The 25,461-nt window shown below is 36.2% G+C and overlaps 2 protein-coding genes across 2 annotated transcripts; one reads left to right on the forward strand and one right to left on the reverse strand.

The window, feature by feature from the left end:
- Positions 1 to 18,090: 18,090 nt before the first annotated feature.
- On the reverse strand, positions 18,091 to 24,796 carry LOC113356929 (TIP41-like protein). The gene is made up of 9 exons (XM_026600168.1): positions 24,580 to 24,796; positions 24,321 to 24,506; positions 23,726 to 23,813; positions 23,135 to 23,248; positions 22,984 to 23,043; positions 22,842 to 22,883; positions 22,547 to 22,675; positions 21,772 to 21,872; positions 18,091 to 18,417 (listed from the first exon to the last, which is right to left on the reverse strand). The coding sequence occupies exons 1-9, from the start codon at positions 24,729 to 24,731 to the stop codon at positions 18,411 to 18,413; spliced, it is 879 nt and encodes a 292-aa protein (XP_026455953.1). The 5' UTR covers positions 24,732 to 24,796; the 3' UTR covers positions 18,091 to 18,410.
- LOC113356930 (zinc finger protein 4-like) lies at positions 19,412 to 20,453 on the forward strand. Its single transcript, XM_026600169.1, has one exon. It carries the CDS (start codon positions 19,516 to 19,518, stop codon positions 20,089 to 20,091), a length of 576 nt encoding a protein of 191 aa, XP_026455954.1. The 5' UTR covers positions 19,412 to 19,515; the 3' UTR covers positions 20,092 to 20,453.
- Positions 24,797 to 25,461: the final 665 nt, after the last annotated feature.

A 25,461-nucleotide genomic window follows, 5' to 3' on the forward strand; every position in this document is an offset into this window, starting at 1 on the left:
CACCATCACCTGCAACCTGAGCTTACGACCACCACTGCACTATCATCTTCTCTCCAGCTTGCCTCACGCCATTCTCAGCAAATCAACACACAAAGACTAAAACTTTCACATCCATCTGAGCTCACTAACCTTGTGTATCTGTTCCATCCACCATCTCCAGCTGCAATACCGACTCCCTGTACTTTCATTACCTGCAATATTGGTGCATTCATAGCAGCAGCTTCACTTCCATTCTCCACTCCTGCGAACTGACAACATCTTGTCTTTAATCTCCAACAGCAAACCCTTGTGCGAGTTTAGCTCGAACTGCTCATCTACTTCACTTCAGCCTTACCTGTAACAACATCACTAAACCCTTCAATCATCAAACAATCAATACCCCTGAACATCTCCTTTTAATCCATTCTACCAGACTGCAGCTGCAAATAACTAAACCCACTGCTAAACACCAGCTTCAATTCATCTGATATTGCTCTTATTCTCCAGAACCCAAATTCCAGCTTCACAGCTCAGTTCCTTGACCAATCAGTTACAATGGCTGTTGTATCTTGATTTCACCACTATCAACACCTGAACTGCCTCCAGCCAACAACTCAACTTGAATTCATCACTGGTTGTCTCCAAAACTGAGCTGCAGATGCAACCCTTTCTTGAGCCAAACACACAGCAGCAACATCTCAAACTTGTCAGATCCTTCATCTCAGTTCAATATCAAAACCAGCAGAAACCCTTAATTCATTCTTGTGTTCTTCGCGGCATCAACAAGCCATGATTTCTATCATCAATTCGGACAAAACCCATTTTCAATGTCTCCTCTAAACCCTTCAAATCTTTTATTTCATCAACCCATTAAAACGACGGTGAGCGCTTCTCTTCTTCCCTGTGTTTTTGGTTCAAATAAACCCTAATATCTCAATTATAACAGCCTCAGATCCCCTTTTAGATTCGAACAACATCAGCTTATTCTTCACCACCTACTGCAACAATGAGCTCAAGAACCCATCTATTTCTTCTGTTACTAATTCGGCTCCTTATCTTCCATCCAAATTCCTCATCAAAATCACCTCCATGAACGTCTCCAGCGGCTGCAGAACGAAGAAATGAACAACATAAAATGTGTTCTTCTTCAGTTCGACCCATATTTTAGACATAAGGATATAACTTTGGGAAATGCTGATGACACCCATGCTTCAGTTAAGGGTCACCCTGGTAGCTTCCGACTGTCATTCTTAGAAGACTGACAGTACAAATTTCTGCTTCATTCTCAATGTATTGTCAGTTCTGCAGAACTGACAAGCTTAATATCTGATTTTGCTCGCAACTTTCTCATACAGCGTTGGATTGGCTTCGATCTTTCGCCGTTGGCTCCATATTTTCGTTCTCTTCGAGATGATTGAGAAGAAACCTTGGATTTAGACGAGTTCCACTTCCTTTTACTCAACTGACTCCAAAACACCTATAAAACTCAAAAGCAACCATAAGATACATAATTTACATGAAAACTCGCAAAGAAAGCATAAACAATAGATAATAATTAAGGTGTTTTAGACACCTATCAGTTATTTTATTAATAATATGATTGGACTTTATGTTACTCTACAACCTAGTTATTTTTTATATAGTTCGGTTGGGTATTCTTCTTATATAACACAACCGGTCTGTATGTACATCCACAACCACTGATTCTAATAAAGAGTCTATTTAATAAGTAATATCCACTGGTTCCTGGTGTTCTTCGTGAATGAAGAACATCAATCCAGAATCGGTCTACGAGGATATGAACATCCACTGATTCTTAATTAATGTTCTTACAAAAGAATCAATTTTTTTTTTTTTATGTTTTGGTGATGAATTAGCACTAGTTGCTTTCCCGTTTGACAAGGTTAAACATTATTAATTGATCGAATTAACACTAATTAATCAGGGGTAAAATAGCCATTAAAGAAAATAATTGGTTAAGGGGGTTTTGAGTTTACTTCAAAATGACCTGATTTTGTCTTTTAGTGATATGCCTCGAATAAATGGAGTGGGCCTCAAACTGGAGAGCTTGTAATACACAAGAGACTAAATAAATGTTGGAGATTAAATTTGCTCGCCAAAATGTACCACTACGGGTAAAAAGTGGTTGTAATTCACATGAAATTAAATAAAAAAAATATATGAGATTACATCTGCCACGGAGGCCAATCTTTTTATTTTGTTATCATAAAGGGGAATTCTTAAAGAAAACATGCATTACATAATGAAGTTATCTTTCTCCGTGATGGCGAAGATGAAACTAGGAGGACTAATTTCCCAGGATTGATTAATTTAATACTTGTTTGCATGCTTGGTAAATATATGATACATCTTCATCACAAGACCTGACAATATGGATACACTTAAAATTCATAACATACTCTAAAATCCTACTAATATTCAAAAAAAGATTGGCCCAAAGCGCAACATTATGACTAAAATATGGTTGTAATTTACTTAAGATGAAATAAAAAGTGGTTGCAATATATAAGAGGAGATGGATACAAGATATTTGAAATTATGTACGCCAGCCAAGATGTACCATTATGACTGAAAAGGGTTGTAATACACAGGATATGAAATTAAAAAAATATATATATTTAAGACTAAATCCATTATTGTGACCGGTTTTTATTATTTTTCTTATCATAAAGGAAAATTCAATAAATAAATGAATAAGGTATTATAAAATAGAGTTATCTTTCCCAATAATGGAGAAGATCAAACTTGGAGACCTAACCTTCCAAGACTGACTAACTTCATACTCCTTAGCATGCTTGGCAAGAGCATCAACAGCTTTAGAACAGGATCTAACAACATGGACACACTTAACACCCATAACAAACTCAAAAATCCTACTAATATCTGGAAAAAATATTGTGATTTTGCTTCTAGCCAGAGCAAAATTTAAGGTTATTGCCTCTATTATAAACTCACAATCTCCTCAACTATTGTGTTGCTAAGCTTGTTTTTACTATTTTGCATGTTTTAAAAGAGCGGGTTCCTTAGATTTCTCAACATCTTTAGCTTTTCGAAAACTCATAGTTACCCTCATAAACCCCCTTGCAGAGTCTCTCAAGATTAGACCAAATCCAGCAATTTTAGAAATCAAGTCAATGCAATATCAAGGTTAGGTTTCCTTCAGTTCAGCGGAGAATCAATATATTTTGCTTTATCCTTGTTCTTAGATCTTGATCTGCAGCCATTTTTAAAATCTGTAACATTTATGTTATACATCATGTAGAAATTTTTGATACATTGTTTATGTTTTTGGGATGAGTAGGCTTGAAAACGCAGGGGTACACAATACACCATCAACTTTTTCGTTCGACAACCTGTATGGACAAAACCTAATACAATTGCAAGTAGACCAACTTAATGATCATTCACAATATGTATATAAATTTTATGTCTCTATATCTTCTCAATCAGTATGTATAAGACAATGAGTCCGTGAACCTGATTGTTAAGAAGAGTACTTGGACGATCTCAAAAAATAATATCCAAGATCAGTCTAGTCATATCCTAATAATCTAATCAGAATTCTACCAACTAATTAAACTTGTTAACAATCTTTCAAGATGAAAATTCTACAAGAAACAAGACTATTTCAATTATATGGATGTATCTAATAAGATTGAATACGTAAAACTTACGTAAATCCAATTATAAAGATAAAAAGTATAATGCAGAAAAGAAAAAACACAAGACACCAGAAGTTTTGTTAACGAGGAAACTACAACTGCAGAAAAACCCTGGGACCTCGTCTAGATTTGAACACCAAGCTATATTAACCAACTACAAACACTATCCTAGTATTAGACTTCGACTGGAATGTAGATGAGACCGAATCAAACCCTCTAAGTGATTCAGTTACAACCGCGCTCCTTACGTCTCTTGAACCTCGTAAGGTTCTACGCACTTGATTCCCTTAACTAACGTCATTTACATCCTAAGAGTTGCTTCAGTCGCAGTGAAGACTTTTGATACCAATATGCCTCTAACAGATAAGCCTATTTGATTTCCGTTTAGATCGAGAGATCAAGGTGTGTAAATCTGTTTATAATAAACAAGCTAGCAAACCTCACAAATATGAAACTTACGACCCCCGAAAATCAGCCTAGATTCTTAACCTCCTCTCAAGAACAATCTTCAAAAGGCCACTTAAGATCATTTTTGATGCAATGCACGAGATGGCCTTATGCTGGCATGAAGAAAGGGAGCGCCGAGCACGCGCTTGCAACTGATATTGGTTGTTTAATCTAAGTTTGGTTAGTTTTGAGTTATTTTGAGTTTGAGAATAAAGAATATATTCTTGCTTTATAGCTTGAATAATATTCTCTTTAAGTGTTCAGATTTTTGAGATCTTTAGTTTTAATTTATAGGGTATTTATTGATTTGGTTACTAGATCGGGTATTTTGGAACCTGAGGAACAACTTGTTTATCACTACATAGGGGGTTTGCGTCAAATTTTTCAAGATACTCTGAACTTGTTTGATTATTTTTCTGTTTCTGAAGTCCATCCGCGTGCTTTGCGCTTGGAAAAATAATGGACCCGTCAGAATATTACTTCCGATGTTAGTCACCCTCCTATGGCCCAGTCACAGTATGCTTCTGCAGTACAGGTTGTTAGTTCGTCATCAAAGTCTTCTGCTAACTCATGTTATCATTTTGGAGAGTCTGGTCATTTTGCGAAGGATTGTCGCAAAGCTGGCAGGCCTGGCAAGTCCTTCCTAGTGGACAATGATGAATCGATCGCTGACACTAAAGAGACTACGGATGTACCACAAGAAGTATTTTTGCCTGGAGATCAAGGTGAGTGTTTAAGGGTTCTCCGTCGTTCATTTTTTACTCCAAAAAATGATGAGCCATGGTTGCGAAAGAATATTTTTCAGACAACTTGTACCATTGGTGGCAAGATTTGTCGTATGATAATTGATTCGGGTAGTTGTGAGAATGTTGTTTCAGAGGAAGCGGTGCGTAAGTTAAAGCTTCCTACTGAAAAACACCCACATCCTTACTCTCTTCATTGGATTATTAAAGGTTCAGAGGTAACGATATCTAAACGTTGTCTTGTGAAATTTTCGATCAGCTCTTTGTACCATGATAGTGTTTGGTGTGATGTTGTGGTCATGGATGCCTGTCATCTACTATTAGGAATACCATGGCAATATTATAGGGAGGTGAATCATGATGGTAAGAAAAATTCTTATTCTTTTTTGTTGGAATCTACGCGTATTACGTTAATTCCCACAAAAGAGTTAATTTTGGCAACCACTTTTACCGTTGCTTCTACCTTGCTTTCTGGACGTAATTTTGGAACAGAGATTATGAATATTGATTTGCATACTAACCAATGGGATCAAAATTTGTTCCAACTTTTTCCTGACTTGCAACCAATGCCCACTACTGACGAGAATTTAGTTCAGAATCCCCATGAAGTCCCGATTGTTACGTCCCAGAACTTAAGACACCTCTGTCACCAAGTATATGTCAGATGTCTAGAAGTCCCCACTGGTTCCCATTGCTAATGCTACTGACGGAACCATGCATACTGCCGATGCAACTGCCCATAACTGGAATGACATTTTCAGCAAGTATAAGTCAACTAGGGACTGTCATTTTCACCACATCGAAGTTTGTTGTTGGTGATTTTGTTTGGGTGGTGTTGCACGAAGGTAAGTTTTTAGCTGAAACTTCTCATGACTTGGGTCCTCGCAAGGTTGGTCCTTTGGAAATCATTGAAAAGCTTAATCTTGATGATTACCGTGTGAAGCTTCCAAGTCATACTCAAGCTGCATATGTCTTTCATGTATGTCACTTTCTTACTTACGAAGACTCGCTTGACGACCCGCCTAATTCGAGGGCGAATTTCCTCCTTCCAGGGGAGAATGATGCAGTGCACGAGATGGCCTTATGTTGGCATGAAGAAAGGGAGCGTTGAGCACGCGCTCGCAACTGATATTGGCTGCTTAATCTAAGTTTGGTTAGTTTTGATTTATTTTTAGTTTGAGAATAAAGAATATATTCTTGCTTTATAGCTTGAATGATATTCTCTTTAAGTGTTTAGATTTTTGAGATCTTTAGCTTTAGTTTTTAGGATATTTATTGATTTTTGAAGCCTATATATAAATGTTGCTTCACGTATGTTGGGAGGCAGTGGAATTGAGATTAATAAAATTTACTTCCAGAAGAGAAGTTTTTATCAAAGTGATATGTTCAATTCGTTTATATACTAACATCCTACACCATTTGGTATTCAGAATCTGGGTACCGATCCTTCAAACATGGTTCGTGGTAGAGGTCGGGGTGGTCCTCGCGAAGTTTTGGTTGATGAGGTGATGGAGAGAACTAGGTACGATGAACTCTCATGCGTGGTTGAGATGTTCGCCGGTCAAGTAGGTACTTTGCTGCAACGACAAGAGCGTCGTCGGCTTCCTACTGATGAATCATACATTGAGCGAACCGATGATGATGATGTTGAAAACCCATTTGTTGATCGTGAATGGGGGAACTTGCATCATGAACGTGACTCTAGAAGGTGGGAATCTTCGCTTTGATACCAAATGGTGTAGGATGTTAGTATAGAAACGAATTGAACATATCACTTTGATAGAAACTTCTCTTCTGGAAGTAAATTTTATTAATCTCAATTCCAGTGCCTCCCAACATACGTGAAGCAGCCTTTATATATAGGCTTCAAAAATCAATAAATATCCTAAAAATTAAAGCTAAAGATCTCAAAAATCTAAACACTTAAAGAGAATATCATTCAAGCTATAAAGCAGGAATATATTCTTTATTCTCAAACTAAAAATAACTCAAAACTAACCAAACTTAGATTAAACAACCAATATCAGTTGCGAGCGCGTGCTCGGCGCTCCCTTTCTTCATGCCAACATAAGGCCATATCGTGCACTGCATCAATTTTTCATATATTTATCTTGAAGAATCACAAAGTCTGATACGAAAAGAACTTTTTGATTTCTATCTATCTTGCCTGAAAGAGATTACGAGAACCTCGATAACATAAAAGCAAGATCAGGATACACGAACTATCAAGATAAAAGATAGTCGGGCCTGGTTTCACGAATTCCCAAAGTGAAGTATCTTAGTCGTAAACCTAATTATGTTTCTCAGGGGAAATCCAGGTTCATGGAGGATGACTCTAGCTGCCAACTAGGACACAAAGTGTCAGGGATTGAATCTCCCAGATGAAAGAGCATCTCTATTTATAGATTTTCAAGACTAAGGCTTTCTTAGAATTAAATCTAAGATAACTTTCTTAGGAATCAAGCCAACCATTTAGGTCTCGAAAATACAAAATAAAAATATACACAGTGGTTATGTTTTGGAACCGTGTATAATGACTTGTTCGGTTTGGTAAATATGCCATGTGAACATTAAACAATATGATGTTTAATAAAACACCTAAGAGTTTGAGTGATCAATTAAGTCTTATAAGTGTTTAAGCGAGTCATAGCAATGCTAAACATATTTAAAAAAATAAGTCTTTGAGCATCTGCTAGATTTTACTGGTACAGTTGTTGAGACGGTTCGTAAACCGTTGGGCTAGTTCGAGTTAGGGAGCTACGGTTCGTGAACCAGGTTCGCCAACCCATACTCGGCTGGAGAACTCAAATGGACACAGTTCGCCAACCTTAAGCCTTTTATACCAACACCGAAAAAATCAATTCCCCACGGTCCGCCAACCAGGTTCTTGAACTGTTATATACTGAATTTATGGCTTATGAACTGGTTCTCCAACCTTCCCTATATTTCTAAAACTCAGATATTATGGTTTGCAAAGTGGTTTGCCAACCTACCCTCAGCAGAAATATCATAAGTTCATGAATTTCTCTCTTCTGATGTTTGAAACATTCCCAAATGATAAAGTCAATTGTATGTTCCATTTTCAATTGATCCACAAATTAGTTTTCAAACAATAAATTGTTTCGAACTAATATTGTTACCTTTGAACATCTATGTTAGAATCATATTTCAAGATTGTTAACAAGATAAGCTTGACTGGAAATTTCTTCTTTGTAAATCTACTAGAAGTCATACGACATAGTCTCAATAGATAGAATGGTGAGATAGTGAATAAAATAGAATGGTTCAGTCTTCACATACCGGATCTTCAAATGTCTTCGTCGATCTTTCGTATTCGAGAGTGATGTCTGATACTCAACTATCAAATTCTAACCTAGTCCGAGACTTGACTTACTAGACTAGAAATCAAGACATAGTATTGATCATCTAACATTGACAACAAGCTTGAGATAACAAAACGTGTGGGTTCAACCAAGCATTGCTCTAGCAGGGTTTATACTCATAAACCTTAAGATGCACATGTTTCCAAATTGGCCACATTATGGCAGTAGCGATAAGGATACTTCGAAGTATCTTCGATCCTGATTCCAAGATTTGATTCTTTGTTGAATAGAAGTAACTTGTTGGTGGGTACGAATAGCTTCAGTAAAAACAGAAAACCATATCACTTTGGTTAGATCACAATGCATAAAAATATGAGTGTCAGTTTCAGTTTGTTATTGACATAAAGGACATGTGTAATTTTCCAGGTACATATATATACTAATCCTGCATTTGGTCTGAAGTATATCATTCAGGCATCCCCATAAGAAGAGATTCAACTTATAAGGAAGCTTTAAATGCCATAGCTTGAACCAAAATCTTTGATCTTCCTTGTTGATATTGTTGTCATTATTGTTATGAATCAGCTTTTTATAAGTAAATTTGACTAAAATACTCAATTTTTAGTTAGGCTCCATTGGAGAGTATCTTGAGCACTATAAAGGATACTGATATTTTGATTGCAGAGGCTTCATTTGGAGAGAAAAGGACTTGCAGTTTTCCCTGATTCCGTTGACTATTGTTTTGTATTATCAGACTTTCAACTGTAGAATTATCTTGATTGTATACATTTGATTTGACAAGTTGATTTGGAGTGAAATTATCTATCCATTTATGCTTCCAGATTTCGATTTTAGCTTCATCTCCAGTACTTCACACATAACATTTTTTCATAATTTGAAGACCCTTCATAATACTTCTTCATATCCAAGAGCCTTGTGGGTTTAGATTATCGTACAAAAGGTCCTTATTGAAGACACATAGCATTTTTCATAATTTGAAGACCCTTCATAATTCTAGACCTGAGAGAGTTTGTTTATGATCATTTTCCAAGCAGTATTTATAAATCCTAATCTTCCTAGTATTTTAGGTTTGCAAAAAAAACTCTGGGATTTATTTATATAACCTTTTGTTTTCATTTTTGTTCCACCAATATATCCTTTCAGCTTTGTCAATAGCTTACGCTGTTTTCCTAGGCATTTTGAAACAACTCATTTGACAATTTGTCATAGTACTAGTCACTTCTTGCGCTTAAGTAGATTTGCCATCTTGATTAATCAGCTTCCCTTTCCATATGCTAATTGATCTTGTTTGAGTTTTATCAACAATAGACTTGAAACAAATTCTTGTTTATTTTTCTCAAGAAATGGAGGTAGACCAAGATACTTCTCATTGGGACTCATATTCTTCATTTGCAGGATTCCAGTTAAATGTTCACATCTCTGTCTTGACATATGTATTTACCGAAGAAAATGCTTGATGTGCTAAAGTTTGCAACTTGCTTTGCAGCTTCACTGAAGCTTTGAATAACATATAGCAGATTCTTAACATGCTGATCTTTAGCTTTGCAAAATAATAAATTATATATGCTCGGACTATTAATGCTTGGTTTTATGCCTTGAATTTTCTATATTTTTAGCCTTGCAAAACATTCTTGAGAATCCTTCTATGCATAGGATGGAAAGATAAGAAGATAAAGGATCCATTTTCCTTAAAACTAGTAGGACTAAAAGGTTTACAAGAAGAACAATTAAGCATTAATGAAACAATATTATTAATAACATGTCGATTTATCATCTGACGCTATTTTTCATTGAACCATAAGTATTTCATGGTATCAATTAGGTAATTCCATTATTTTATATCAAAACCTTCTCATATGTCTAGTTTAATACCAAGTTCACCATACTTGGATTTACTTTTTCCATGTGATCAACCAATTATTACATATCACGAATATTTCTTTATGGAACATTGGCTGCTCAGAAAAGTTAGATAATTTTCTTGAGAATTAGTTTGAGTTTATTAGCAAGTTATTCTGAGATAATTTTATAATTGCATGAACTTATAGATCTAAAATCAGCAGGAGTTTAAATGTATTATGTTTTGGAGATTAAGATGTGCAGTTTAATTTTTCAAGTAGATGTCCACTTTAAAAGGGAAAAAAAACATATATAGAGATGATTGATCTGCCCCATAACCCAAGTTTACTTAGCAACGGAATTGTCTCGTAAATCAAAACCTACTCATTAACTTCAAAATTGTTATTATAATTCAAACTTTATAAAATTTGTATCGTAACAATCTGCCACTCTGAATCAAAGTCTGATCAGTGAAAATTATAGCCAAATTTGCCTGGTGATCCATATTTTTTTTTCTTTCTTCTACTAGACAATCCAAATGTATTAAGTAACCCAAAATTTGAAATGTCTCATAAAACATCTATATCATCTTATATTAGTCTGATGACTTAAAATGTGTCTCATGACTCAACTTCAACCTAACTACCTAAATATGTATCGGGTGGTGTGAGATATGCCATGTGATTCAACATATCTCATGTGACCTGAAATTTCTGCCATTACGCAAAATATCGTTTTGATGCTAAACCAAGGTTCGAAAAACGGGTCACGGCCCAGGTCACAGGTACTAGGCGTGACCGTTATAACGTGTTTTGATGGGTGTAAGCACGTTTTGGGTCAAAAACGCGTTATACAGGAATAAAACGCGTTTTTCTGACGTTTTTTTAAAATAACGGGTGTGATAACGGTTAAATAAGAAAAATAAATAATTTGTGATCTGAATTTCCTATTTAACGGTAATTACAGCTGTGAAAACGGTTACAACGGGTCTAAATAACGTTGTTACTACGTTTTTCATTTTTTTTGGTTTAATTTATTTATTTGATTTTTTATTTATTTGTTTATGGGTTTTAACATAAAAATTTATGGATATCTAGTAAAATTCACTACCCTAAGTCTATGACTTATAACAATGCATTGTAGTTATCGTCTACCGACAATATTTATACACGCATACTATCACTATCCACTTGATATGTTCAAGTTGTCACTCGAATAGTTCAATGCATTCCCCAATATTTCAATAATGCATATTCGGATTCAAAAGCAGTCAAAACTTTGTTGTCAAATAATACTCCTAGGCTCTTAGCTTAGCTACTTGCTACAAGACTAACCAACAAGGAATGCAACAGGAAGAGAGTCAGAGACTAGCTAGAGAAAAAGAGAGTGAGAGAGGGAAGTCAGGGAGTCGATTTATCTTTTTCTTTTGCATTTGGAGGTGTGTACAGTATATGCTACATGTGGTCTGTACTTTAGAATTCAGACTCAAAAGTTAAAGAAATAAAACAAAAACAAAAAAGTAAAAAGAGTAGTTGGTTTCATGATCAAAGACATAGCTAGCCTGTGCTTATATACGCATGCAACGAGATTCCAAATGTTTCAAGAATATTTCGATTTGCTAGCTATTATGTCTTCTTGCCCAAAGGAATGCTCTAAAAGGACAAGAAGAGAATTGAAATGAAATCAATACCTCTGGTTCTCTGGTTCTCTGCTTCTTGCTCAAAGGAATGCTTTACATTTTGAATTTCTCAAATACAAGTTTAAGAGGTGATATTAATTATTTTTTGTAGATTTTTCATTCAATTAGAGATATAATTTATTAATAAGTTATTAATTTATTTATTACTGTTTTTTTCTTTCATGATGTTAGAGTAGTGAGTATAGATGTTTGAGAAATATCAATGTTTTTTTCTTTCATGATGTTTGAGAAATATTTAAGAAATGTTAAGTGAAGAAATGTTTCATTCTATTAACGTATATTTACTTAATAAATGTTTCATTTTTATCTAAGAAATGTTTTAAGAAATATAGATTTTTTGTTCATTTTATTATCATTTATTTAAGAAATGTTTTAATAAATGTTAATATTCATAATTAAATAGTCCATCAACTTGAATCAGTTGGCACGTAAAAAATCATTGTTTCTTTATAAAAATCAGTTGGCAAGTAAATAGTCCATCAACTTGAGAGGCTACACGATCCTTAATTTCAACTTTTAATATTCAAGTTGAGTAAATGACTAATGCAACTTGTGATTTCTAATTATAATGCTACTCTAACCATTTTTATATTGATGGAATATGTCCACTTAACTTGTATTTTATATGTCACTTATTGTATGTGAAATTTCCTACTTACAGAATATAATGGAAGGATCAACATCTGCAAAACGAGATGTTTTTCATGCATATTGTACTGTAATGAGTGATGGTAAAAAGTTGAAGTGTAATTTTTGTGAAAAAAAGTGTCTGCGGGAATTTCGCGTTTCAAAATGCATTTGGCACAACAAAGAGGTACAATTACTCCCTGCATGCATGTGCCACCTGAGATTAAAAATTTAGCAAAAGTATGGGTGCAAGACAGAAACAAAGCAAAACGGAACGAGTACCAGAAACTGAATATGAAGATACAGAAATTCAAGATATGTATGAAAATGAACCGTGGAACCCTGTGCATGATATAGATGAAGAAGAACAAGCGCCGGTAACACAAAAAAAATGGGCGGGTTATCGAAGTTGAAGAACCTTTTTGGACGAAAAAGTAAGAATACTAATGCCGGAGAAGGTACATCACAGCGTCCACAGGTTCCACGGATACCTAGTTCTTCAATGCGTACACCACACCAAGCACCTAGGATGTCTGTAGATATGGGAGGACAATATAATACTAATAGGGATTCTCAACCTAGCATGGCGAATTTTGGGAGAAGTAAAACATGCCGGGAAAAAGTTGATTCTTCTGTTGGACGTTTTTTCTATGCTAATGATATTCCCTTCAATGTGGCCAACTCAACTCAGTACCACGAGGCATTCAATGCAGTTGCAAATTTCGGAAAATCATACAGAGCTCCGTCTTCCTATAAGTTGTCGAACCCATTATAAGGAAACAGGAAAACAAAGGATTCAGAAGGATGTGGTGTCGGTCCAACGAAATTATTGGAGAGAGTATGGGTGTACACTCATGTCAGATGGTTGGAAAAACAAAAATAACCATACGATTGTAAACTTCTTAGTTTACAGTGGCCATGGGACAGCATTTTTGAAAAGCGTTGACATCGAGCATAATCGGTTGACAGCAGAGTATTTGATGAGTTTGTTCAGACCGGTTATAGAAGATATTGGTCCGACAAATATTGTTCAAATAGTAACTGATCAAGGATCCCAATTCAAAGCCGCAGGTAACTATTACAACTTAATTTAATTACAGTTGTTTATTTTTATATATTAATTCATTTCTCATTTTGTTTTAATAGGTATGAGATTGGCCATAGAGTATGGTACATTTTTTTGGGTACCTTGTGCAGCTCATGTGTTGGATTTAATGTTGGAAGATACTGAAAAGTTCCCTTTGTTAAAGGTGTGATTTCAGAAGCTAGAAAAATCAGTAAATTTATTTATAATCATGGTTGGGTTCTTGCTAGATTCAGACAACATTCTGGGGGACGCAATCTATTGCGCCCTGGCTTAACAAGGTTTGCGACAAATTTTATCGCAATCAAAAGTATCATTGATCAACGTAATGCAATCGAGAGTCTTTTTGTAGACCAAGAATTTGTGAACTCGCCAGAAGGAAAAACTCGTACGGCTAAAGATGTGAAAAACATTATTTTGAATGAGATGTTTTGGCACACATGCCAAAATGCATGCATGATGGTTGGTCCTTTATTGAAAATGATCCGTTTCTTGGATTCAGATAAACCTACCATGGGTTATTTGTTTCATGCACTTGCTACATGTGTGGAAACTATAGAAAGGGGTTTGGGTAAAACTCGAAATAATTCTATTGTAGGTGTGATTAACCGACGATGGAAAGATCAGAGTTCTCCTCTTCATGCTGCAGCGCATTTTCTGAATCCATAATATCTACAACCCAGCAGCCAATCTCATCAACAATGAAATTTCTCAGCCCCAAATTTGTCTCAGTGAAGTTATATCAAAAATGATTAGTAGCCCTCAAGAACAAGCGACATGCATGCTAGAGGTGTGAATTTTTATTAACAATTAATTTCGTAATTATATGAATTTCTATTCACAGTTTTTGATATTTTTAGGCGGGAAGAATGCAAATGATGCAAGGCCAATTTGCATCACCATCAGCAAGATTGGCTGCTCTGCAAGGTGATCCTGTAAGCTGGTGGTTGTCATACGGTGCTCAGTTTCCATCACTCCATAGGATCGCGGTAAAGATACTAAGCCAGACAAACACATCGTCTGGATCCGAGAGGAATTGGAGTGTGTTTGAAAGAATTCACACCAAACTACGCAACCGTTTAGTTTCGTCAAGAATAAACGATTTGGTATATGTTCAGTACAATTTAAGATTGGAGCAGCAAAGAGTTCAAGGTAAAGCAAAGCGACATAACATCGATGTCCACGATGTTCATAGCCTGCTGACAGATGAAAATATGCTTGATTGGATAGCAGGGGATGATGAAACACCAGTTTTACCCAGGAAGAACATTGGTTAAATGAATTGGAAGAGGAAGCAGCTAATAATCCAGAGCCTCTCCCTCCACCATACGAATGGCATGATCCAGAAGTTGAAATCTCATATCAAAGGTTGCCAGTGAGTAACTTTGTTTATGACTTTGGTAACCTAACATTTGGAGACAATACACAAGGTCATGAAAATGAAAATCCCATATACAATTCTCATTACACTGAAGATCGTCCAGAAGAAGATACCCGAGGAATTAATGAAGAGTATAATTCCAATATTAATATCAATAATGAAGTAGATAATCGTAATGATAATGAGGAAGAAGACTATGGTTATGAAGATGACGATACTGTTAACTACGACAGCCAAATGCATTACGCGAACCAATATGAGGCGGAGGAAGAGGAGGAGGAATCAACTGAGAATCGTCGAGAAACAGAAAATACTTGAATAAGTCGGAAAAAAATGCCGGTACAAGTTGGTTTGTCTAAGTTTAAAATTTCAAGCACTACTGTCACTAGGTTACTTATTGTAAGTTTATAAAATTTGAAGTGTTTAATGATTATTTATGAAATTTTAGTTGTAAGTTTGAAATTAAAAATTGTATAAGAATTTCTCCAACTCAAATTTTTTTTCCTTAAAAACGGGTTTAACCGGTATGAAAACGGAAAATACGGTGTAAAAAACGTGTGTTAAAATGTTATTTAGAAGAAAAAAACTGAAATATTAACTTTAGAAAAACGGTAATCACATGTGTGAAAACGGTTATAACGGGTCTAAATAACGCCATTTTTTCTTATTTATCGGTGTTATTTAGGTAAGCGTGTTGGTGAGCCTCACGGGCACGGTATATGAGCGTGAGCGTTATAACGGACGTTTTTCGGGAAAAACGGCCGTTTTTCAAACCTTGTGCTAAACTGCTTGGTGACATAATCAACCTCGTGGTTTAAAGTATCACCCGGATCCATGACCTAAAAGCTGCCCTTTGATCCCAAATTTACATTTGGGACCTTAATTCTTATATGGGTTTTGTTATCTTGTGCACCCATGCACAAAATAACACCCAATCATTGCATTGGAATTGCAAAAACAATTAAAAAAAAATAGGAGAGATGGTTTTCACTTGCATTGGAGAGTGTAAATTAACATAGATCTAACAAACATGATTTATTGAGAATGAAGTTTTGCACTAGAGCGTAGTCATTCCAGGTCCATGCATGTTGAAGATAGTGGTTATAAATTTGATAGAACCTAAAATCGATGAAATACTGGATAAATGAGAACTAAAAATTGTTGAATGCTTAAAAATTTAAAATTAATAATTTATACTTCATTTTAGTCCTACTAGTTTCCGTTGTGCTCAATTTTACCATGTAACTCGAATTACTACCTCTATTTCTGGAAAAGAAATACTATGACTGGTTGATTCTAACCTGTATCATTATTTTTATAAGCTCAACCCGGTGGCATCAGGATTAACACAAAAAACAGACCACTTACGTTCCAAAGACGTGTCAGGATCAACAAAACAAAAGTCTGTCTATCTAGGTTTGGAAGAATTTCTTTCGTGCAGGAAACAGACCACCATGCTAATAAGATGAACATCTCCTTAAAAAAATGGTAGAGGTTTATGGAATCAACAGGACTGCTCTTTATGTGATGATAAACATGAATTTTTATAAAGCTAATAACAAAGATTATTACAACACAAACCCCCTCATTTATGAATGGCATATCTTGCAGGTTATAATATTACGGAAACCCCTACCTCTTTATCTATCTCAGTTAGGAGTGCACATACCCTACCCATACCCGCCAACCCTATTGTACCCGTTAATTTTTTAACCGTATCCTATCCACCATTTGGCGGGTAGGATGGCGGGTAAAAATTTTCTTAACCGTCAGTAAACGAGTAGGGTGGCGGGTATAGGCCATATCCTACCCACCCTACCTAGAAGTGCACATACCCTACTCCTACCCGCCAACCCTACCCTACCCGCTAGTTTTTTAACCGTATCTTATCCTATCCATTATTGGCGAGTAGGGTGGCGGGTAAAGATTTTCTTAACCGCTGATAAACGGGTAGGGTGGCGGGTATAGGCCATATCCTATCCACCCTACCCGTTGTGCAGCCCTAATCTCACTCATCATGGGAACCAGATCCACCACCACTAAAACCACACAAATTGAAACTAATGGCTTCTTTCTTTCACTTTCAAGAATTGACATGATGAACATAATAGTTTCTTATTTTATTCATCTCACTAACTTAAACATCAAACCCAAACAGAAAATCTAAAAGAATATATATAAAGCAAGTAAGCAAAGTTTGTTGCTGCATTGTTTATGGGAAAAGGAGAGAGCTTATTACTTTAGAGATTCTTTTGTCTATCTAAAATTCTTGTTCTGTGATAAAACCAATTTGGAAACCCAGCTTAAAAAGAAGGCAAACTCCATTTGAAAAGGAAAGATTTAGGCTTCAACTTGGAGTACTTTGCATCATAGCTTATATCTATCAACCAAACAAAGGCATATTTAATCTCCACCCAACTAGCACAGTATATACTTAGAAGTAAAAAAAGCCAGGAAATAGCCAAATAGAGTGGGTGTTAAGTAATGTCAACCACTCCCATGCATATCAAAAAGACAACACCACATAAAAATACTCATCACTCGCGATTGGAGTCTTTTCCTTTCTTGAGTTCAAAATTCAGTATAATATAAGTTCACCAATTGGTTTCAAACATCTAATTCTCTTTTTTTGTATTTTCATCAAAAGATTAGCAGATCTAAATAGATTAGGTTTTTTTCTTTTCTAAAGATTAGGTTGTACACATAAAATATAATACAACATGATCTCCAAACTGCAGTTTAAATTTAGTGGATACTGTTGTGCCAGAGACAAAAACTGAGACCTGAGGACATGATCAGACAATATGGACAACAATATCACCTGCCCATACAAATATAGAAAACCTGCCATGGTTCCACTACTTAATAAGCAGATCAGACTCTACAGACTGCAGTCATGGATGATGGATGTCTCCCCCAAATGAAACAACACCATAGATTTCAAAAACACCATCTTCAATGAATTTCCAGTAAAAAATGACAGCTTTAGAATCTTTTGTTCTTGTTTTAGTTTCCTGGTATTCCTAGTAACTAATTTCATAGAAATTTACCCAGCTACGTAGAAGTAAGCAAGGGACTTCATTTCCCTCTCTTTTTCAGCTCATACAAGTACTATTCCTAATGGGCTAATGTGAATGTGATTGAGAAGACATGGGGTATAAGACAAGTATGTTGAACAAGCACTGACTCATCAATCCAATATCTCTAGTATTTTATCTAAAAGAAGCTTAATCAATAAAACAGAAAGTAATATTATTATGCTCATAATGTAAAGAGAGAAGACAAGCACCCTTCTTGGGGAACTGAGCTCTCTTCTTGACTTCTCAAATTTTGGTTAATAAAAACAAGAAGATTCTAAGAATAGACATAAACAAGTGGTTCTCATGCACTTATCCTACTGTACATATGCAATGCCCACTACTCTTGGGAAAAACCCAAGGAATGAAAGGAGAGACTAAGAGACCCTCATGAAGACACCCAGATAGATACTCTTGTTTAAAGGAAAGCCAATGAAAAAACAAAAGCAATAAAATAAAACAATCCACCTCAATTTGCCTGCTTTTAACTCCATTATTGCCAGTTCTCTAGGCCCTACCATGATATGAAAAAAATTAGATTGAAAATCATAATAATAATTTTTTAGTGTAATCTCTGTTCACTTTCAATATCTGCAAGAAAAATGGCTAGTCACCAAATCCTAGTGTCCACAAGATTGTTATTGGTGACATAAATTTGGTAAAATCTCCATAAGAATCCCAGACTAGAGAGTCGTTTCCCACTCCATGAAACAGAACGGTAAGTCGCTTTGCCACTGTCTGATGCAATCACTTTAGTTTGGGACGTGATAAGACTTGTTCATACTGTAAATGCATCTTTCTCCCCTGGTACTCATTTTCCTAAGTTTATGTTCAACAAAAAAAGAGATCATACTAATGAACTATTGCAGGACAAGTACTGGCTTATGCCAAATCAAGAAAGAAAGTTGGTTGTGCCAAAACTCTTCATTGCTACTCTGGCTTTCATCGTCTATGCAAGTCACCTTTAAATGGTCTTTTTCTTGCAGTTAGTTGTGCAACTTTCGGCTTTCAAATCCAAATCAAGCTAGGATTTTAGGCTGTGATTTATCAAAAAAGGTGGGTCACCAATTGAACAGTTGAAGTTGATGTAACTGAGTGAAAGCACCACCAGATTAGTAGTGAACACACTACTTTTGTAGAATTTGGAAGAAAAGGTCTTTCAATGCAAATAGTTCATGCTAGTGTCACTAGACCACATGATTCAGATTTGACTGTAGATTGAATTCTTACAGGATTGTCAACCTTGTATGCATAGTAACTCAAAAGAGAGCCATGTAAAGTTGCTGCTATATGAGGAGAACGCAATAAATGTAAAAGGATAAGTAGAGAACTCTTAGCTTGACACTGACAACAGTAAAAGATGACATAAGCAATGCCCCTGGAAATAACAAGCATCACTATGCGGGACCACTTGATAAAGATGAGATAAAATTAAAAAAAGACACATGGCCACTTCCTTCAACACATCTCATTTCCATTTATTCCCCTCTACTTCACTCTGTTAACTCTGTTATATACCCCCATTCTAAGAGCAGCAACCATCAGTCCAAGAAGAATCCTCTAGCCTTCCACTTCCCTTTGACACACCACTCTAAATTTGAGAGCAGCGAAGATGATCTTCGAGCATGAAGGCCCTACTGAAACGCCAGTAGATTACCATCATATCGGATCAAACTTCGGCAACAATATCAATACAGAGATCGATCATGACAACTCAGGAGAGTGGCTGGATTTGAAACTAGGAACTACTGAACCATCGACAGCTGCAGATTCCGACTCTGCATCAAGGCAGTCTTGTGAAAAGGTTTTCTCATGCAACTTCTGCATGAGGAAGTTCTTCAGCTCACAAGCATTGGGTGGTCATCAGAATGCCCACAAGAGAGAGAGGGGAGCAGTTAGGAAGTACCAATCTCAGAGAATGATGACCATGATAGGTTTGCCCTTAGACGGTCCAATCATCCGGTCTCTAGGAGTCCGGTCCCACTCACTAGTGCACAAGCCAAGCAGAGAAGGGAATGGTACGGTAGCAAGGTTTAATGATGCAACCTCTGGAATAGGGATGAGACAGGTACCCTTCACACTAGAAGAAGCAATAGATATGATGTGGCCTGGAAGTTTTCGCGTAGAAGCGCAACTGGATGAGCAACCACCTGATCTACTTAAGCTCGACTTGAATCTCCGACTTTGATCCATCCATCTACTATCCAGTTTATATACCATGAAAAGTTGCTTTCATTAATCCCTTCTCTACTGTATGGTTTTTCCATTCTTTTAACCATGGGGAAAAGAAATTCCAAGATGGACCCAAGGAAAAGGTTGAAATCCTAAATCTAGGAGATGAGGATTCTTCATAATACAACTACAAGAAACAATCAGAATTTCTCCTACTATTGCATCTTGTACAGTTGGTTTTTGCATCTTGTACAACTACAAGAAACACCTTACTTTCATTTCCATTCAGGATTCCACCTCGATATTACAATTTATTGTCCCAAAAGATCGCAAGATCCCAAGTTTCATAAATTATTTTTCAGCTAATGATTTTTTTTTCATCCTAAAACCCTTGGCTGATGATGATAATTCTAACTAAATAAACAACTACTGATTGACGGTGAAACAAACGAAAGCCTGATCTCCTACAATAGATATAAACATCGCCAAAGGGACCTGTAATTTTTTACAGAAATTTTTTGGTAGTTATTCAAGAATAAGCTTGATTTTGTTCTATCAACATGTACTCTTAAGTTTAATCACTGTCCATAAGCAGGCTTTCCAGGGGCTTAGCCAGGAAAAGACCAGGTTATGCCTGGGCATGACTGGCCTAGGCAAATGTGCCATTGGCAAGATCATGTCCGGACAAAGTGCATTCGTCCAAGCCAATATGCGATATGGCAAGAAGAATGCTAGTCATATATAGAAACAGATTCCTTCTAATAACATAACTCTGTAAGCCTATCTTCTCAATCCCAAAGGTATGCGCGTTACTGCTGCCTTTGCAGCAAAACAAGTAACCACCCCATCTAATCTTACAACGAAGAAGTGCTAGTTTGTCAGAGAAGAATCACCTTTCTCTCCGTGTCTATGCTACTGCTTATCCTGAACTCTTTAACCACTTGTCAAACCAGACAGTTCTAAGAGAGTATCACTACCCACCTTAAAAATTGAGCCCTAATAGAGAGCAGGTTAACACACATTCAAGGTTATGTTTTATTCTCCAGTAGAATCTTCAAGAAACTAATTGCTTAACGTTTCATGACTAATTTCCTTTGGAAAGACCCCACCTCACAAAATTACTATAGAGTCTCTTCTCTTAGGTTGTGTTCAAAATACAGCATTTTGAATAATGGAGCATATATGGGTCTTTACTCAGAGGTGGGATTTGTGGGATTATGGTGGCAATTGTGGTAGCTTTGTTATAAATGGAACCTTCCTCAAATTTTTGAAAAATTACTAACCAAGAAAGCAACAGGAAAAGAGATACTAAATGGCACCTACTTGCGACCGAAAATCATTTTCAGTTATGCATGTATCATAATTATGCTTCACATGGACCGAGGACTCATGTTTTAAAAACATCAGATAAGGGTAGCTCTTCTACGCATAGATCATGGTAGATATGTCTCTATAGTCTATATGAAACATGCGATCACTAAGTTTAGCAGGAACATGGTTCCATCAACAGCTTCAAACTGGGTATTTCCTTCCAAACTTGGTGAAGAAAGAAGCTTCTCAGCACCAAAGTTAAAATAGCTTTTTCGTTTCAAACTTTACAAAGGCATGACTACTGGAGAAAGATCTGATTTCTTGCATGAAGTAAAATTAATTGATTCTTACAAAATGAGCATAACTAAATACTAGTTTTGATTACCCGGGGAGTTTAAGCTTTTGCGTCTTTTGCATCACGACGGGAAGCCTATGACTGATGAGATTTGGATCACTATAAGCTGCAGAATCAGAAGGATATCCTTTCTGCACCAATCAAGAAGATGGAAATGTATCATTAAACTATTCTGCAAATTTCGAATGCAGATAATTATATAAAAGTAATTCACATGCAGGGTTGAATCACAGTGTAACCAAACTGTCTCCCATTTTTCGTCAGTAAGCATGGCCGTCGATTATGCATCCATGAGAATGGATGAACATAATCTCAATCCTAATTATAATACTCTGCAGTTTGAAACTGATAAGCGCTAAAAATATGGAGCAAACACAGTCACAACCTAACAAAATCTGGTGTCTTTTCATCATGACCTAAAGGCCCAAACATAAGAATCATGAGAGACAAGACTACAGAACCCATCATATTTCCTCCACTTGAGATCATGTGGCCACTTTCTTCCTATTCCATTCATCTAAAATACAACTCTTTATTAAACATCCTGAAGAACTAAACCCTCTGTCGGAACGTCAACCGAAGGAATAGTTATGAAGCATTGAGGCTTCTTTATCTGCTAGAACAGTGGAGGATCTACACAAGGCAACGTAGAAAACTCATCCACCCCCAAAAACACCAAATGTGAAACTGAAATTTCACTTGTACTTCCAATACAATGGAAACATTTGAATGAAGGGTACTATGAAAATTATGACAAGGCACCAGTGTAAATGAAAAGGTGATAACAAGGACATCACAGACTTACGGCAGATAGAGATTGAAATGTAGCTTCTCTCCAGCAGCTCTCCCGAAGAATGAAAGGGTTAGCATTTTTCTCAAAGCTACAATACATTCTGGTGTCCCTTAATCTCATAAGTACTCCATCAACTCGAAGCTGCAATTGAGGTGTAGATCAGTAGGAAAACAGGTAACAGAAAAAATTGAACGGGCAAAACTTCTCTATTTATTGTTGTAATATGGTACAAGTTTATAGTCAAACATCCCAGGGTATAGACTGCTACCTAGCAGAAATATGGATGGAATGTAAGAGAGCAACTCACCCAGAAACGAAGCAGAAGAAACCAACAACTCGGCATGATTCTCTGCAATATCAGAAGGAAGGTAAAATACCTGTCTGACCATTAAGGTAATGTGGAGACCAAGAAACTGTTAAAAGATGTAAAGCCATAGCTGATTATTTACCACTTTTACAGTTAAGAGCGACACTCCATTGTCTGCTAGTTCATCTTCATATAAAATGGCCTGTTAATTTGAATCCATGCACCACAGTAATAAGTAAGAGCTGGACAGAAATGAGCATGAACTTCAATATTCTCTACGGTGACGTGTATACCTCATCATAGAAAAGAATAGGCTCTTTTGATGCCAGTGCAACAATGTCGATTTTCTCCTCTGAATCCTCCCATTCTAAATTACAGTTTTCCTGATCTAAGATGTTCCCTTCCCCCTGTTAATCGAAAAGGTAAAAACACAACAGATGAAGCATAATAGGCTGATAAAGAAGAGAAAGGATGGTGCACCTTCCTCAGAAAAGCAAAACCTATAATGGGAATTTTAATTTCATTTTCTGAAAGAAGGATGTAGTCTAACAAACATAACTTACAAGTTACCTAGCACTACTACTGAACTAGTACCTAATGTTGAACAATTTACTAACCAGCCAACACTTCTCATTAAAACATGCATAACTGTGCATGCTCTTTATTCCAGCATTTACAAAACAATATGAGAGCTATAATGTGTGTATCACCAGTTAATAATATACTTTGGCATTTTCACTTTCTCAGACTCCCAAAATATGAAAGTTAAAGTGAAGCAGAACGTGCTGCCTAGCAATCAATAGAAAGATCTTGCAATCATTGTTGTGAAACTACAAAAAAAAAAAACTATCTAAATAATATTCACAGAGGAGATCTGGACAAACCTCTGTATTCTTTTCAACTGTTTCACTTCCACAGTATGGAGTAGTAAAGGTATAGTCATAATCAAATATGACCTGCTGAAAAAGTTTGCTGCAAATCCACAGATGAAATATGAGATCGATAGCCATTCCATGAGAGGGTGCAGTAGATGAAAAAATTACAGCAAGAGCAGCACACCAGATATGAGTGAAATTCTACATCTGTCCTAACATTCATATATTTTAAGTTCAAATGTTTAAAATCTTAACTTAACATCAGCAACATAAAACCTATTTTAACGTTTAACTCATACATTAAGCCACATTATTAGTTTCCTAGTACACCATTCATGTCATTGGTTTTTCTCTCACACTCAACTAGAAAAACCTCATTTCTTTCGCCCACATATCTTATTGCAGCTGCTATCCTTGTATTCTATCAGTATATTGATTCTGGTTCTCATTTCCAATCCCTAATTCTAACCACTAACTCCATAATAAACAACAAGTCAAAGTAACTCCCCAAACTTCCTTAGCTGGGTGCTGCTAAAATGTGCAAGGAAAATAAAAAAACATGGCTTCAAAACACTCAACTATTGATGTAATTTTTGTTACTAACCTTCTGAATTTCCATTTGGCAGCAGCAGGAACTTCAACAGGAGGTAAAGCTTCTTTCTTCCAACCAACCAAAGCATCAAATGCATTACAAAAAATTTTAACACCACTTTGTAAATGCCATAATACTAAACTGCTTTCTCCAAATACCATCTCCGGTAAATGTGATGTCTTCAGTTTTTCTCCCCATCTGTAAAACCCATGCAGTAATCCATTCAAACCCTAGTTTTAAGAAGCCAAAAAGAAAAAGTAAATTTACTTACTGTTCATAGGTCAAAGAAGAAAGAATGGATCGGTTCTTTGATTCAATCTCCCAACCATGAATTTTGACTCCATTCCTTCCTTGTGGAAGAGACTCTGCTCCTGCAGCTTTAAGTGTTGTTTTTCTCTCCGCTTCTTCGATTTCGTTCTCCATTTTTCCGATTGCAAAGCTCTTTCGAGAGACTCGTTTTGATTTGGAGTTGTTGACCTGCTTTAATCTTCGCTTAATGAGTACGTGTACGGTTCGTCTTTTAGATGGAAATTAAATAACAGTCGTGATTGGGTAGTTATTTCCACCCAACCTTTTCACAAAACGCAAGCAAGGCTGAAGCTGCTCGACTCTGGAGAGCTGAGAGCTCTAGCTCCATAGCTATAAACACCAAGTAAAAGCCTTAAGTAAGCTAATTTAACCACCAAGTCCTATGTCTTAATCCGGATTCCATCTGAGGGTAACTTCTCCTTGTCTTAGAAATATGGTACATGGTGAAGTTCTTGTAAGATTTTTTGAGGAAGTAGTTGTAGGTTGAAGAATGTCCAATTGTTCGAGTATTATGATCCTTGAGTTCATTTACTGTTGTTTTGAGTATTTCAATGGTGTGGACATGTATTGACTACAGTACTGAAACCTGTAGGATGCATTGCGCTTGGCTTAATTCAATCCTAGTTTCGTACCTGCTTGAAGTTGAGTGCAGTGATTTCTGTTGTGAAATTATTTGGATTGTAGAACAGTTTTGGTTGACTGACTACTCTCCATGCCAGTTTAGAAATTTAAAGATTCTTAAGACATAAGCTTCCTAAATTGGTTTCAGCTAAACTCCTTGAATTCAAGTGCATTGTGTGGAAGTGGACACATGACTTTCAAATGAAAAGCGCAAAATGTTCAG

Source organism: Papaver somniferum, chromosome 3 (genome assembly GCF_003573695.1).
Source record: "Papaver somniferum cultivar HN1 chromosome 3, ASM357369v1, whole genome shotgun sequence".
In the NCBI taxonomy this organism is placed as follows: Eukaryota; Viridiplantae; Streptophyta; class Magnoliopsida; order Ranunculales; family Papaveraceae; genus Papaver; species Papaver somniferum.

Excerpts from the sequence above, each read along its gene's own strand:
- LOC113356930 (XM_026600169.1), top strand. The coding sequence starts at position 19,516 with ATGATCTTCGAGCATGAAGGCCCTACTGAAACGCCAGTAGATTACCAT.
- LOC113356929 (XM_026600168.1), bottom strand. The coding sequence starts at position 24,731 with ATGGAGAACGAAATCGAAGAAGCGGAGAGAAAAACAACACTTAAAGCT. Across the intron at positions 23,044-23,134 it reads CTATTCTTTTCTATGATGAG|GCCATTTTATATGAAGATGA; the intron begins GTATACACGTCA and ends TCAAATTAACAG. Across the intron at positions 22,676-22,841 it reads TTCTTCTGCTTCGTTTCTGG|CTTCGAGTTGATGGAGTACT; the intron begins GTGAGTTGCTCT and ends CCTCAATTGCAG.